Source organism: Bombina bombina, chromosome 3 (genome assembly GCF_027579735.1).
Source record: "Bombina bombina isolate aBomBom1 chromosome 3, aBomBom1.pri, whole genome shotgun sequence".
NCBI classification, from domain to species: domain Eukaryota; kingdom Metazoa; phylum Chordata; class Amphibia; order Anura; family Bombinatoridae; genus Bombina; species Bombina bombina.
The window spans coordinates 804,401,529-804,414,915 of NC_069501.1; the positions used below are offsets into that span (position 1 = coordinate 804,401,529).

The 13,387-nt window shown below is 37.1% G+C and overlaps 1 protein-coding gene across 4 annotated transcripts in view; it reads right to left on the reverse strand.

Moving 5' to 3' along the window:
- HERC2 (HECT and RLD domain containing E3 ubiquitin protein ligase 2) overlaps nucleotides 1–13,387 on the reverse strand; it is a 733,063-nt gene that overhangs the window by 137,860 nt on the left and 581,816 nt on the right. For all 4 annotated transcript variants that reach the window (XM_053707729.1, XM_053707727.1, XM_053707730.1 and 1 more), the window contains 2 exons: nucleotides 13,147–13,286; nucleotides 11,755–11,942 (listed from right to left, as the gene is read on the reverse strand). In XM_053707729.1, the coding sequence (XP_053563704.1) occupies nucleotides 11,755–11,942; nucleotides 13,147–13,286 (328 nt within the window). The remainder of the gene's footprint in view (nucleotides 1–11,754; nucleotides 11,943–13,146; nucleotides 13,287–13,387) is intronic.

Here is a 13,387-nt window from a genome sequence, read left to right on the forward strand (position 1 = left end):
CTTTCTGACTAAATTAGGTGTCCAACTAAGTGCCAGGCGCAAATTAATCCCCAAAAGTGTTTTAAGTTGATAAAAAAAACACCTATTTAAGTTGAAAACTTGCTAAAAAGCAATCGATTAGCCCACAATAGTGTCAACCAGCATAAGCCCTTAAAATAAGCCATCCTTTTAATGCTGAATCTAATAACAATGGCTTACCTATCCCAGAGGGAATTTCTGACAGTCTTCTAGCATTACTGGGTCTTGTTAGAAAAATGACTGATCATACCTGAAGCAGTTAAGCCTGCAAACTGTTCCCCCCAACTGATGTTATCTGGTTTCAACAGTCCTGCGTGGGAACAGCAATGGATTTTAGTTACTGGTGCTAAAATCATACTCCTCTTAGCAGAAATCTTCTTCACTTTCTGCTGCAGAGTAAATAGTACAAGCCGGCACTATTTTAAAATAACAAACTCTTGATAGAAGAAATAAAAAACTACAACTAACACCACATACTCTTTACCACCCCCGGGGAGATGCCACTAGTTAGAGCGGCAAAGAGAATGACTGGGGGGGCGGAGCCTGAGGGGAGCAATATGGACAGCTTTGCTGTGTGCTTTTTTTTGCCACTTCCTGTAGGGATTGAGAATATCCCACAAGTAAGGATGAAGCCGTGGACCGGATAAACCAATGTAGGAGAAATATGCTTACCTGATAAATGGATTTATTTCATGGTGGTGAGAGTCCACAATCTTACTCTTTCCTGCCACTAGGAGAAGGCAACGATTCCCAAACCCTAGTAGCTCTATAACCCCCCCCTACCTCACTGATAACTCAGTCTGACGTATAGTATAGCAAAAGAGGTAGGAAAAGAAATTAGCTAAAAATAGGAGCAAGGAAAAAAGATGTGCTTAAAAAAATAAACCAACAAAAAACACAGGGTGGGGACTCTCTCCACAATGAAAGAATGAAATTCCTCATCAGGTAAGTATAAATTTTGTTTTCTATTATACAGGTGGTGAGAGTCCACTATTCATTACTACTGGGGAAACTAATACAGAAGCAGTGAAGTCCACGAGTAATGGAGACATAAAGGCGGGATAAAAATAAACAACCCCAAAAGAACCCAAAGGGCAAAAACACTTTTTTAAATGCAATTAAAATTAACCGTCACAAAACAAATTAACCTGAGACAACAGCCTTAAAGTGCCAGTAAAACTAGAAAATAATGTTATATAATTCTGCACATAGTGCAGAATTACAGTATATAACTATTTTAGTGCTAGCTTTATGTAACCTAATATTGCCGGGCATTTTTTATTTTTTACATTCAACGTAGCTCGCTCCCGCTGTCAGACAGAGCAGGAGCAAGCTACATTGAGTGTAATGGTGTGGTCGGGCCGGGCTGTGAATAGACAGCTGGCCACATGCGCTCTGAGGGAAAACCAGACCTGCTCGGTAGAGCACAGAGGGCGGGTCTGAAAAACCCTCTTTTTTTAATAAAAAAAGCCCGGCAATATTAGGTTACATAAAGCTAGCACTAAAATAATGTTATATAATTCTGCACTATGTGCAGAATTATATAACATTATTTTCTAGGTTTACTGGCCCTTTAAGGATTTTCTAATCGAAATAGAGTTTAGTGAAAGTATGCAAAAGATGACCAAGTAGCTGCCTTGCAAATTTGGTCAACAAAAGCCTCATTCTTAAAAGACCAAGAAATGGCAACTGATCTGGTAGAATAGGCAGTAATCCGTTTAGGTGGAGGCTGACCTACCTCCAAGTAAGCATTCTGGATCACTAACTTCAACCAAGAAGCCAAATAAACGGTAGAAACGTTCTGCCCTTTCCTGGAACCAGAAAAAATGTAAAGTTTGAAATCCTTAGTAGCATCAACATGCTTCAATGCCCTAACAACATCCAAATTATGCAGAATTCTCTCCAAAGAATTCTTGGGATTAGGACACAAAAAAGTCAATCGCCCGACTTTAATTATCTGAAGACACAACCTAAAAGGGACATGAAACCAAAACTTTTTCTTTATGATTTAGATAGAGACAACTATTTAAAACAACATTCCAATTTACTTCTATTATCTAATTTGCTTCATTTTAAAATATCCTTTGTTGAAGAAATATCAATGCACATGGGTGAGTCAATCACATGAGGCATCTGTGTGCAACTATCAATTAGCAGCTACTGAGCCTATTTAGCTATGCTTTTCAATAAAGGACATCAAGAGAATGAAGCAATTCGATAAAAACATAATTTATGTAAGAACTTACCTGATAAATTAATTTCTTTCATATTAGCAAGAGTCCATGAGCTAGTGACGTATGGGATATACATTCCTACCAGGAGGGGCAAAGTTTCCCAAACCTCAAAATGCCTACAAATACACCCCTCACCACACCCACAAATCAGTTTAACGAATAGCCAAGAAGTGGGGTGATAAGAAAAAAGTGCGAAAGCATAAAAAATAAGGAATTGGAATAATTGTGCTTTATACAAAAAAATCATAACCACCACAAAAAAGGGTGGGCCTCATGGACTCTTGCTAATATGAAAGAAATGAATTTATCAGGTAAGTTCTTACATAAATTATGTTTTCTTTCATGTAATTAGCAAGAGTCCATGAGCTAGTGACGTATGGGATATTGACTACCCAAGATGTGGATCTTTCCACGCAAGAGTCACTAGAGAGGAAGGGATAAAATAAAGACAGCCAATTCCGCTGAAAAAATAATCCACACCCAAAATATAGTTTAAATTTTATAATGAAAAAAACTGAAAACATAAGCAGAAGATTCAAACTGAAACAGCTGCCTGAAGTACTTTTCTACCAAAAACAGCTTCAGAAGAAGAAAACACATCAAAAAGGTAGAATTTAGTAAAAGTATGCAAAGAACACCAAGTTGCTGCTTTGCAAATCTGATCAACCGAAGCTTCATTCCTAAACGCCCAGGAAATAGAAACTGACCTAGTAGAATGAGCTGTAATCCTCTGAGGCGGAGTTTTACCAGACTCAACATAGGCAAGATGAATTAAAGATTTCAACCAAGATGCCAAAGAAATGGCAGAGGCCTTCTGACCTTTCCTAGAACCGGAAAAGATAACAAATAGACTAGAAGTCTTTCGGAAATTCTTAGTAGCTTCAACATAATATTTCAAAGCTCTAACTACATCCAAAGAATGCAATGATTTCTCCTTAGAATTCTTAGGATTAGAACATAATGAAGGAACCACAATTCCTCTACAAATGTTGTTGGAATTCACAACCTTAGGTAAAAATTCAAAAGAAGTTCGCAACACCGCCTTATCCTGGTGAAAAATCAGAAAAGGAGACTCACAAGAAAGAGCAGATAATTCAGAAACTCTTCTGGCAGAAGAGATGGCCAAAAAGAACAAAACTTTCCAAGAAAGTAATTTAATGTCCAATGAATGCATAGGTTCAAACGGAGGAGCTTGAAGAGCCCCCAGAACCAAATTCAAACTCCAAGGAGGAGAAATTGACTTAATAACAGGTTTTATACGAACCAAAGCTTGTACAAAACAATGAATATCAGGAAGATTAGCAATCTTTCTGTGAAAAAGAACAGAAAGAGCAGAGATTTGTCCTTTCAAGGAACTTGCAGACAAACCTTTATCCAAACCATCCTGAAGAAACTGTAAAATTCTAGGAATTCTAAAAGAATGCCAGGAAAAATGATGAGAAAGACACCAAGAAATATAAGTCTTCCAGACTCTATAATATATCTCCCTAGATACAGATTTACGAGCCTGTAACATAGTATTAATCACAGAGTCAGAGAAACCTCTTTGACTAAGAATCAAGCGTTCAATCTCCATACCTTTAAATTTAAGGATTTGAGATCATGATGGAAAAAAGGACCTTGCGACAGAAGGTCTGGTCTTAACGGAAGAGTCCACGGTTGGCAAGAGGCCATCCGGACAAGATCTGCATACCAAAACCTGTGAGGCCATGCTGGAGCTACCAGCAGAACAAACTAGCATTCCTTCAGAATCTTGGAGATCACTCTTGGAAGAAGAACTAGAGGCGGAAAGATATAAGCAGGATGATACTTCCAAGGAAGTGACAATGCATCCACTGCTTCCGCTTGAGGATCCCTGGATCTGGACAGATACCTGGGAAGTTTCTTGTTTAGATGAGAGGCCATCAGATCTATTTCTGGAAGTCCCCACATTTGAACAATCTGAAGAAATACCTCTGGGTGAAGAGACCATTCGCCCGGATGCAACGTTTGGCGACTGAGATAATCCACTTCCCAATTGTCTATACCTGGGATATGAACCGCAGAAATTAGACAGGAGCTGGATTCCGCCCAAACCAGAATTCGAGATACTTCTTTCATAGCCAGAGGGCTGTGAGTCCCTCCTTGATGATTGATGTATGCCACAGATGTGACATTGTCTGTCTGAAAACAAATGAACGATTCTCTCTTTAGAAGAGGCCAAGACTGAAGAGCTCTGAAAATTGCACAGAGTTCCAAAATATTGATCGGTAATCTCACCTCCTGAGATTCCCAAACCCCTTGTGCCGTCAGAGACCCCCACACAGCACCCCAACCTGTAAGACTTGCATCTGTTGAGATTACAGTCCAGGTCGGAAGAACAAAAGAAGCCCCCTGAACTAAACGATGGTGATCTGTCCACCACGTCAGAGAGTGTCGTACAATCGGTTTTAAAGATATTAATTGAGATATCTTTGTGTAATCCCTGCACCACTGGTTCAGCATACAGAGCTGAAGAGGTCGCATGTGAAAACGAGCAAAGGGGATCGCGTCCGATGCAGCAGTCATAAGACCTAGAATTTCCATGCATAAGGCTACCGAAGGGAATGATTGTGACTGAAGGTTTCGACAAGCTGATATCAATTTTAGACGTCTCTTGTCTGTCAAAGATAGAGTCATGGACACTGAATCTATCTGGAAACCCAAAAAGGTTACCCTTGTCTGAGGAATCAATTAACTTTTTAGTAAATTGATCCTCCAACCATGATCTTGAAGAAACAACACAAGTCGATTCGTATGAGATTCTGCTAAATGTGAAGACTGAGCAAGTACCAAGATATCGTCCAAATAAGGAAATACCACAATACCCTGTTCTCTGATTACAGACAGAAGGGCACTGAGAACCTTTGCAAAAATTCTTGGAGCTGTTGCTAGGCCAAATGGCAGAGCCACACACTGGTAATGCTTGTCTAGGAACGAGAATCTCAGAAACTGATAGTGATCTGGATGAATCGGAATATGCAGATATGCATCCTGTAAATCTATTGTAGACATATAATGCCCTTGCTGAACAAAAGGTAGGATAGTCCTTACAGTTACCATTTTGAATGTTGGTATCCTTACATAACGATTCAATATTTTTAGATCCAGAACTGGTCTGAAGGAATTCTCCTTCTTTGGTACAATGAAGAGATTTGAATAAAACCCCATCCCCTGTTCCAGAACTGGAACTGGCATAATTACACCAGCCAACTCTAGATCTGAAACACATTTCAGAAATGCTTGAGCCTTCGCTGGATTTACTGGGACACGGGAAAGAAAAAATCTCTTTGCAGGAGGCCTTATCTTGAAGCCAATTCTGTACCCTTCTGAAACAATATTCTGAATCCAAAGATTGTGAACGGAATTGATCCAAATTCCTTTGAAAAAACGTAATCTGCCCCCTACCAGCTGAGCTGGAATGAGGGCCGCACCTTCATGTGGACTTAGGAGCTGGCTTTGATTTTCTAAAAGGCTTGGATTTATTCCAGACTGGAGATGGTTTCCAAACTGATACCGCTCCTGAGGATGAAGGATCAGGCTTTTGTTCCTTGTTGTGACGAAAGGAACGAAAACGATTATAAGACCTAAATTTATCTTTAGATTTTTTATCCTGTGGTAAAAAAGTTCCTTTCCCTCCAGTAACAGTTGAGATAATAGAATCCAACTGAGAACCAAATAATTTATTACCCTGGAAAGAAAGGGAAAGCAGAGTAGACTTAGAAGACATATCAGCATTCCAAGTTTTAAGCCATAAAGCTCTTCTAGCTAAAATAGCTAGAGACATATACCTGACATCAACTCTAATGATATCAAAGATGGCATCACAAATATAATTATTAGCATGTTGAAGAAGAATAATAATGCTATGAGAATAATGATCTGTTACTTGTTGCGCTAAAGCTTCCAACCAAAAAGTTGAAGCTGCAGCAACATCCGCCAAAGATATAGCAGGTCTAAGAAGATTACCTGAACACAAGTAAGCTTTTCTTAGAAATGATTCAATTTTCCTATCTAAAGGATCCTTAAAGGAAGTACCATCTGCCGTAGGAATGGTAGTACGCTTAGCAAGAGTAGAGACAGCCCCATCAACCTTAGGGATTTTGTCCCAAAATTCTAATCTGTCAGATGGCATAGGATATAATTGCTTAAAACATTTAGAAGGAGTAAATGAATTACCCAAATTATTCCATTCCCTGGAAATTACTTCAGAAATAGCACCAGGAACAGGAAAAACTTCTGGAATAACTACAGGAGATTTAAAAACCTTATCTAAACGTTTAGATTTAGTATCAAGAGGACCAGAATCCTCAATTTCTAATGCAATTAGGACTTCTTTAAGTAAAGAACGAATAAATTCAATTTTAAATAAATATGAAGATTTATCAGCATCAACCTCTGAGACAGAATCCTCTGAACCAGAAGAGCCACTATCAGAATCAGAATGATGATGTTCATTTAAAAATTCATCTGATAAATGAGAAGTTTTAAAAGACTTTTTACGTTTACTAGAAGGAGGAATAACAGACATAGCCTTCTTAATGGATTTAGAAACAAAATCTCGTATGCTATCAGTATTAGATGTTGATGGAACAGCAACAGGTAATGTAACTTTACTAAAGGAAATATTATCTGCATTAACAAGTTTGTCATGACATTCAATACAAACAACAGCTGGAGGAACAGCTACCAAAAGTTTACAGCAGATACACTTAGCTTTGGTAGCTCCAGCACCAGGCAGCGATTTTCCAGAAGTATCTTCTGACTAAGCTTCAACATGGGACATCTTGCAATATGTAATAGAAAAAACAACATATAAAGCAAAATTGATCAAATTCCTTAAATGACAGTTTCAGGAATGGGAAAAAATGCCAGTGAACAAGCTTCTAGCAACCAGAAGCAATAAAAAATGAGACTTAAATAATGTGGAGACAAAAGTGACGCCCATATTTTTTTAGCGCCAAATAAGACGCCCACATTATTTGGCGCCTAAATGCTTTTGGCGGCAAAAATGACGCCACATCCGGAACGCCGACATTTTTGGCGCAAAAGAACGTCAAAAATGACGCAAATTCCGGCGACACGTATGATGCCGGAAACAGAAAAAAAAATTTGCGCCAAAAAAGTCCGCGACAAGAATGACGCAATAAAATGAAGCATTTTCAGCCCCCGCGAGCCTAACAGCCCACAGGGAAAAGTCAAATTTTAAGGTAAGAAAAAAATTTGTTTTATTCAAATGCATTATCCCAAATATGAAACTGACTGTCTGAAAATAAGGAATGTTGAACATCCTGAGTCAAGGCAAATAAATGTTTGAATACATATATTTAGAACTTTATAAAAAAGTGCCCAACCATAGCTTAGAGTGTCACAGAAAATAAGACTTACTTACCCCAGGACACTCATCTACATGTTGTAGAAAGCCAAACCAGTACTGAAACGAAAATCAGCAGAGGTAATATATATATATATATAAGAGTATATCGTCGATCTGAAAAGGGAGGTAAGAGATGAATCTCTACAACCAATAACAGAGATCCTATGAAATAGACCCCGTAGAAGGAGATCATTGAATTCAAATAGGCAATACTCTCCTCACATCCCTCTGACATTCACTGCACGCTGAGAGGAAAACCGGGCTCCAACCTGCTGCGGAGCGCATATTAACGTAGAATCTAGCACAAACTTACTTCACCACCTCCATAGGAGGCAAAGTTTGTAAAACTGATTTGTGGGTGTGGTGAGGGGTGTATTTGTAGGCATTTTGAGGTTTGGGAAACTTTGCCCCTCCTGGTAGGAATGTATATCCCATACGTCACTAGCTCATGGACTCTTGCTAATTACATGAAATAAATAAGTATATTGGAAAGTTGTTTATTATTGAATGCTCTTTCTAAATTATGGGGGGGGGAAATTGAGGTTCATGTCCCTTTAAGTAAGTCACATTAAGGAGATTTGCTTACTAAAGTAGAAGGAGATAAGCCTGTTAATCATTTAGACATTGTTTTAAAACCCAAGGTTAAATCTCCTCAAGTGTTTCCTATTCCTTTACCAGCTTCTAACACTGAGTCCTGGGAAACTGTTCCCAAAATGGATGGGTTCTACTTTGGCTTAATGTATTCCTCTGGAAGATAGCTCTTCCTTTAAATACCTTTTAGGTAGGAAGTTAGAATCCTTCCATAGGATGGCTTTACAGCAAGCAGGATATCTTTTTAGACCAGCAATTTATATTGCTGATCTAGCTGCTGCTTCTTTTTGATCAAATAGTATTTTTCATGAAGGCCTTATGATTTTGGTTAGAAGTGGTTAACTTTTAAGCTTGTGTGCTAAATAATTTGTTTATTTTTTTTTCAAAAGAAATGCGTTCCTGTGTTTTTTTTGCTTAGAAAGCCAGAGCACAGTCATAAATAGCTGTAAGTCTCACTGGAGAAACTTTATTGCCTAAGGTCAGTGTTACAGCCCAACTTAAAGGGACACAAGTCAAAATTAAACTTCATAATTCAAAAAGAGCATGCCATTTTAAACAACTTTCCAATTTACTTCCATTAACGAAATATGCACAGTAATTTTATATTTACACTTTTTGAGTCATCAGCTCCTACTCCAGCATGTGCAATAATTCACAGGCTATATGTATATGCATTGGTGATTGGTTGATGGCTGTCACATGATACAAGGGGATTGGAAATAGACAAAACTTTGAAACTTGTCAGAAGAAAATCTACTACTCATTTGAAGTTCAGTCAAAGTGCTATTGTATTGTCTTTTAATATGCCTTTATTCATTATGCAAATCCTACTGTATTTACTGGTTCTTTAACAGAGACATTTTTATGGTTCAGAGATGTCAGTAGAGACAAGAAAAAAAAAACTGTTTCCTCTACCCAGAGAGAGCCGAGGTCAATTTAAGGTTATTGTTGCCTCAAATTAGAATATTTTATGAATATCAGGCCTTTCAGACACCTCTTCTGCTGGACACGTCATATGAGGGATTGCCTATCTGTGTATATGAACTAGATATTCATAACAGAAGTTACAAGGTATTCTATAATTTCAGCCTAGGATTCAGAGCTTTATAACATGTCATAAAAGAGAGGGGTGGGTATTTCCCTGGCCCCTCTGTAAGAAGGTTTGGTCAAGAAATCTGACATCAGAATTAAGGGTATATAACTGATTCCAACAATCTAAGTTTGTCATTCTACATGGGAAGCTGTTCATAACCCAGTGTCTGACCATTATCCAATTTCCATTTCCCTGGAAGCAGAAACAATATATTATTTGGGTAAAGTTATTAGGTTCTGTTTTTCTCCATTTTATTTTAAAAACTGTTTGCTTGTGTATGATTTTTTAAAAAATATACATACACAAAACATGGTGTGTGTTTAAAAATATATGGACAAAAAAAAAAAAAAACCCATCGAACATAAAAAAGATGAACGCATGCAAAAACTTGACACATAAGTTTTTAAAGGGGAATGACCAAAAATGTATAAAACTGTCCCAAGGCTATAAACATATATAACAATTATAAAATAATCTAAGAGGCTTATAGAGTGCCAAATAATAAATATAGTACTTACCAATAGGAATCCTACTACTGTAGGACACCTATAGGAAGCAAAAACCAGTGCTGAAACACAGCAGCAGAGGATCTGAAATAGGAGTATATCGATGATCCAACAGGAAAAGACATAGCACAAGTCCCTGCATCCAAGAGCTGCACTTTGAGGGGAAATGGGCCTCAACTTAATTTGAGAATCCCTCTCAATAAAGAATAAAATGCACATCTTCATTATTCACCTTCCTCCAGTGGAGACAAAGACAAGAATAAGTTAACAGTGAGGTGGAAGGGGTTTTATAGAGCTCCTGGAGTTTGGATGAAACTTCTCCTAGTAGCAGAGAAAAGTAAGTCCCATAAGTAAAGGATTGTGGACTCTCACCATCTGTATGAAAAAAAAAAGTAAATCTACAATTATTATGGCAAAAAAAACCTGTTTTTCATCTTTAAAACCACATGGTATACATTGGGCTAGATTACAAGTGGAGTGCAACTTATCACTCCAAATATATTGTTTGAAGTATATATAAATAGGTTATAATGTGGACTTAAGTGTTTGGATGTGCGCCAATACTTCTTGTTGTGTTGTTTTGTTATTTTGGTCACTTTGGCAGCACTCCCACAATATATGTGCTAATACATAAAAGGCCTTTTTTCTCTATCAGGTGGTGTGCTTAACCAAACCCCTCCTCTGTTGTTGTATTAAATAGGGAGCTGACCAAATCCCAAACCCTTTGGTAAAAGCACACCACCCAGCCCAGGTGTTTTCCAGATTATGTGATTGTGGTGTGTGTGTGTATATATATATATATATATATATATATATATATATATATATATATATATATATATATATATATATATATATAAAGCTAGGGACTTTCATTCTGAGCAGACATGGTTTGAGACATAGTACTGCAGTGTTGAAATTCTGTATATGGATATAAGAATCGAATGACTCAGTCCAGCAAAGCTAAACTGATTAGTGTTAGGATCAGTCTATTTTGGGACACCTTGTAAGTGGTGACTGGCTTAGCAGAATATGACCATATTGTGTGACTAAGATCCCATTTTTACTTGAAAGCATAATTAAAAGGCAAAACTTTTTGCAGCATAAATATATGTTAATAATATTGTGAGACAATGATCCCAATTTTATTTTAACAATTTAAGGAATATTTAGCAGTCAAATATTTTGTTTGAAGTATATATAAATATGCTATAATGTGGACTTAAGTGTTTGGATGTGCGCCAATACTTGTTGTTGTGTTGTGTATATATATATATATATATATATATATATATATACATATACACATACATACACACACATATATATATATATATATATATATATATATATATATACATACACACACACAATCTTTATGCACTCACTCATTAAGCCTTAGCTCATACGTTGCCTGGGTGACTCCTCTGCAAACATTCAGTGAATTTCCAAAAATAAGGGCACTTACAGGACTTGAATATAGAAGAAAAAAACTTTTATTCCAACATTTGTCAGTCGACGTTTAGGCTAAAAACTTTAGCCTTTTTTAAGACAATCTGAATATATTAGAGCAATGTTCGGTGTCTCAAAAAGCCATTCTGTGACTGTTTTGTTCAACTTTTTTGTTGAGTGTAACAGTTAACCAGAGCTCTGCTATCCCGACGGCATTAGATTCAAGTGTGCTCAAGTGAACGCATTTACTTTTAACTTGTAATACGTGCGCTTCTTCCGACGCACGCAATGAGCTGCGATATACCCCTTAGCGTTTGTGTGCAACAGTTAGCTCGCCACTGTAGACCATAATGATCTAAGTCCAAAAATAAAATTTAAATATACAAACTGCTACAATTATTCATACTGGATATATGAATCATTAAAAAACATAGATCAAATAGTCCTGTGTACTAAGAAACTTACCTGTGTAGGAAGTTTCCCTGCATTAGCAGGTTTACTAGTGGACCATGCCAGTGTGTGCGCTGACCCACAAGCAACTCTGTTTATTTTCTTTCCTTGAAGAGCTGTCACCAGCCTAGGCCTCTGAATTGCATTGGTAGTTCCATCTCCTAGCTGCCCTTCATCATTATCACCCCAGGTATAAACCTCTCCTAGGAGAGAAAAAGAACAAAATATCACATACATTTGTAAAACACCCAATGAGTTCAGAAAACTGTGCTAATATGTAACTACTAATTTCAATAGTTTTAAATAAACTTTCCATCTTATTGGATTATAATAAAGGTAACATACTAATGTACTTGAAATAAAGATTATGCATCATATGATGGGTGGAAACTATTCTGGTTATATCGAAATATAACTACAAAACAAAAAGACAAGTTGTCCTACAGAACAGCCCCAGCTCTGAACAAAGGAAATGCACTTCACAAAGTTATGACACGGCTCTGCCATTTCAGGCTGTTGCTTTTCTTGCCTACTATATCAAGAGCACAAACCAAACAAAGTAAATGACTCATTTAGAATCCAGCAGGCAATCATGAAAAAGGCTTTAAGGGCAAAATGAATTGTCTTGACTGATGCACATTTACCACAAGCAGTGAATGGATGAGATTCCACGAAGCATTCAGATACACAATAAAAACGTAATATCCAGAGGGGACAAATAATAACAGCCATTTCTGGTGTTAAAGACTCTGCACTACAGAGAAGCTAAGAAAATCACCAATTTTATTGCAATACAGAATTGCTTTATGCAGGGATACTGCTGTAATATGGTGTGCAGACAGCAATGTTGCCATTTTTGCTATTGGTTAATTAGAAAAACAGGAGCACACCATAAGGTCTCTTCAAAATCAAGAGTATAGGAAAATGCTTGTGAAAAATAATTAAAATGCAAGCAACGGCTATGTAAAATCATATGTAGATGCAGGAATAACACACTTATGATGTCACACCCATAACACTTCCCACCATGCGCATTGTAATACAAGGTTGCAATTGTACAAACCTCAAAAAAGCTACATTTACTGAAATGGCTATTCAAATAACCCATACATTTGTTTTTATCACATAAATCTGCTCATAATTACAATTAAAGTTCACTGACTGTTGGAGAGCTAAGATGTTTTTTTATACAAATGAACACTCTTTTAGCAGTTTTTCACCAGTAATGCTACAATTTCTATTAGTTAACAATATGCATGTATAAAAGTGAAGAAGAGGATTGCAGTGAGATGTTGCATTTCTTTTTAAATAAGCATGAAAGCATATTGTAGCAAAGTACAATTGCACTGAAGGACAAGATACTTTTAACCTAGTTGCATATCATAATGTTTCAAGCTGCTATTTTACCATCTTCTGTGCAGCAAACACAATGCAATGAACCAGTGGCAATGGCAATAACTTTCTTTCCCTGAAGACCCTGAACTTGACGTGGCCTCCTCACATGATCATCAGAACCATGACCTAACCGATGGTAATCGCCTTTGCCCCTATACATAAGAAGAGAACAGTAAAATAAGTTTTTAGTATCTTATTTATACTTTATTTTAAACAATTTTAATCCAAGTTTAAACTTTCATAATAAGGCAAA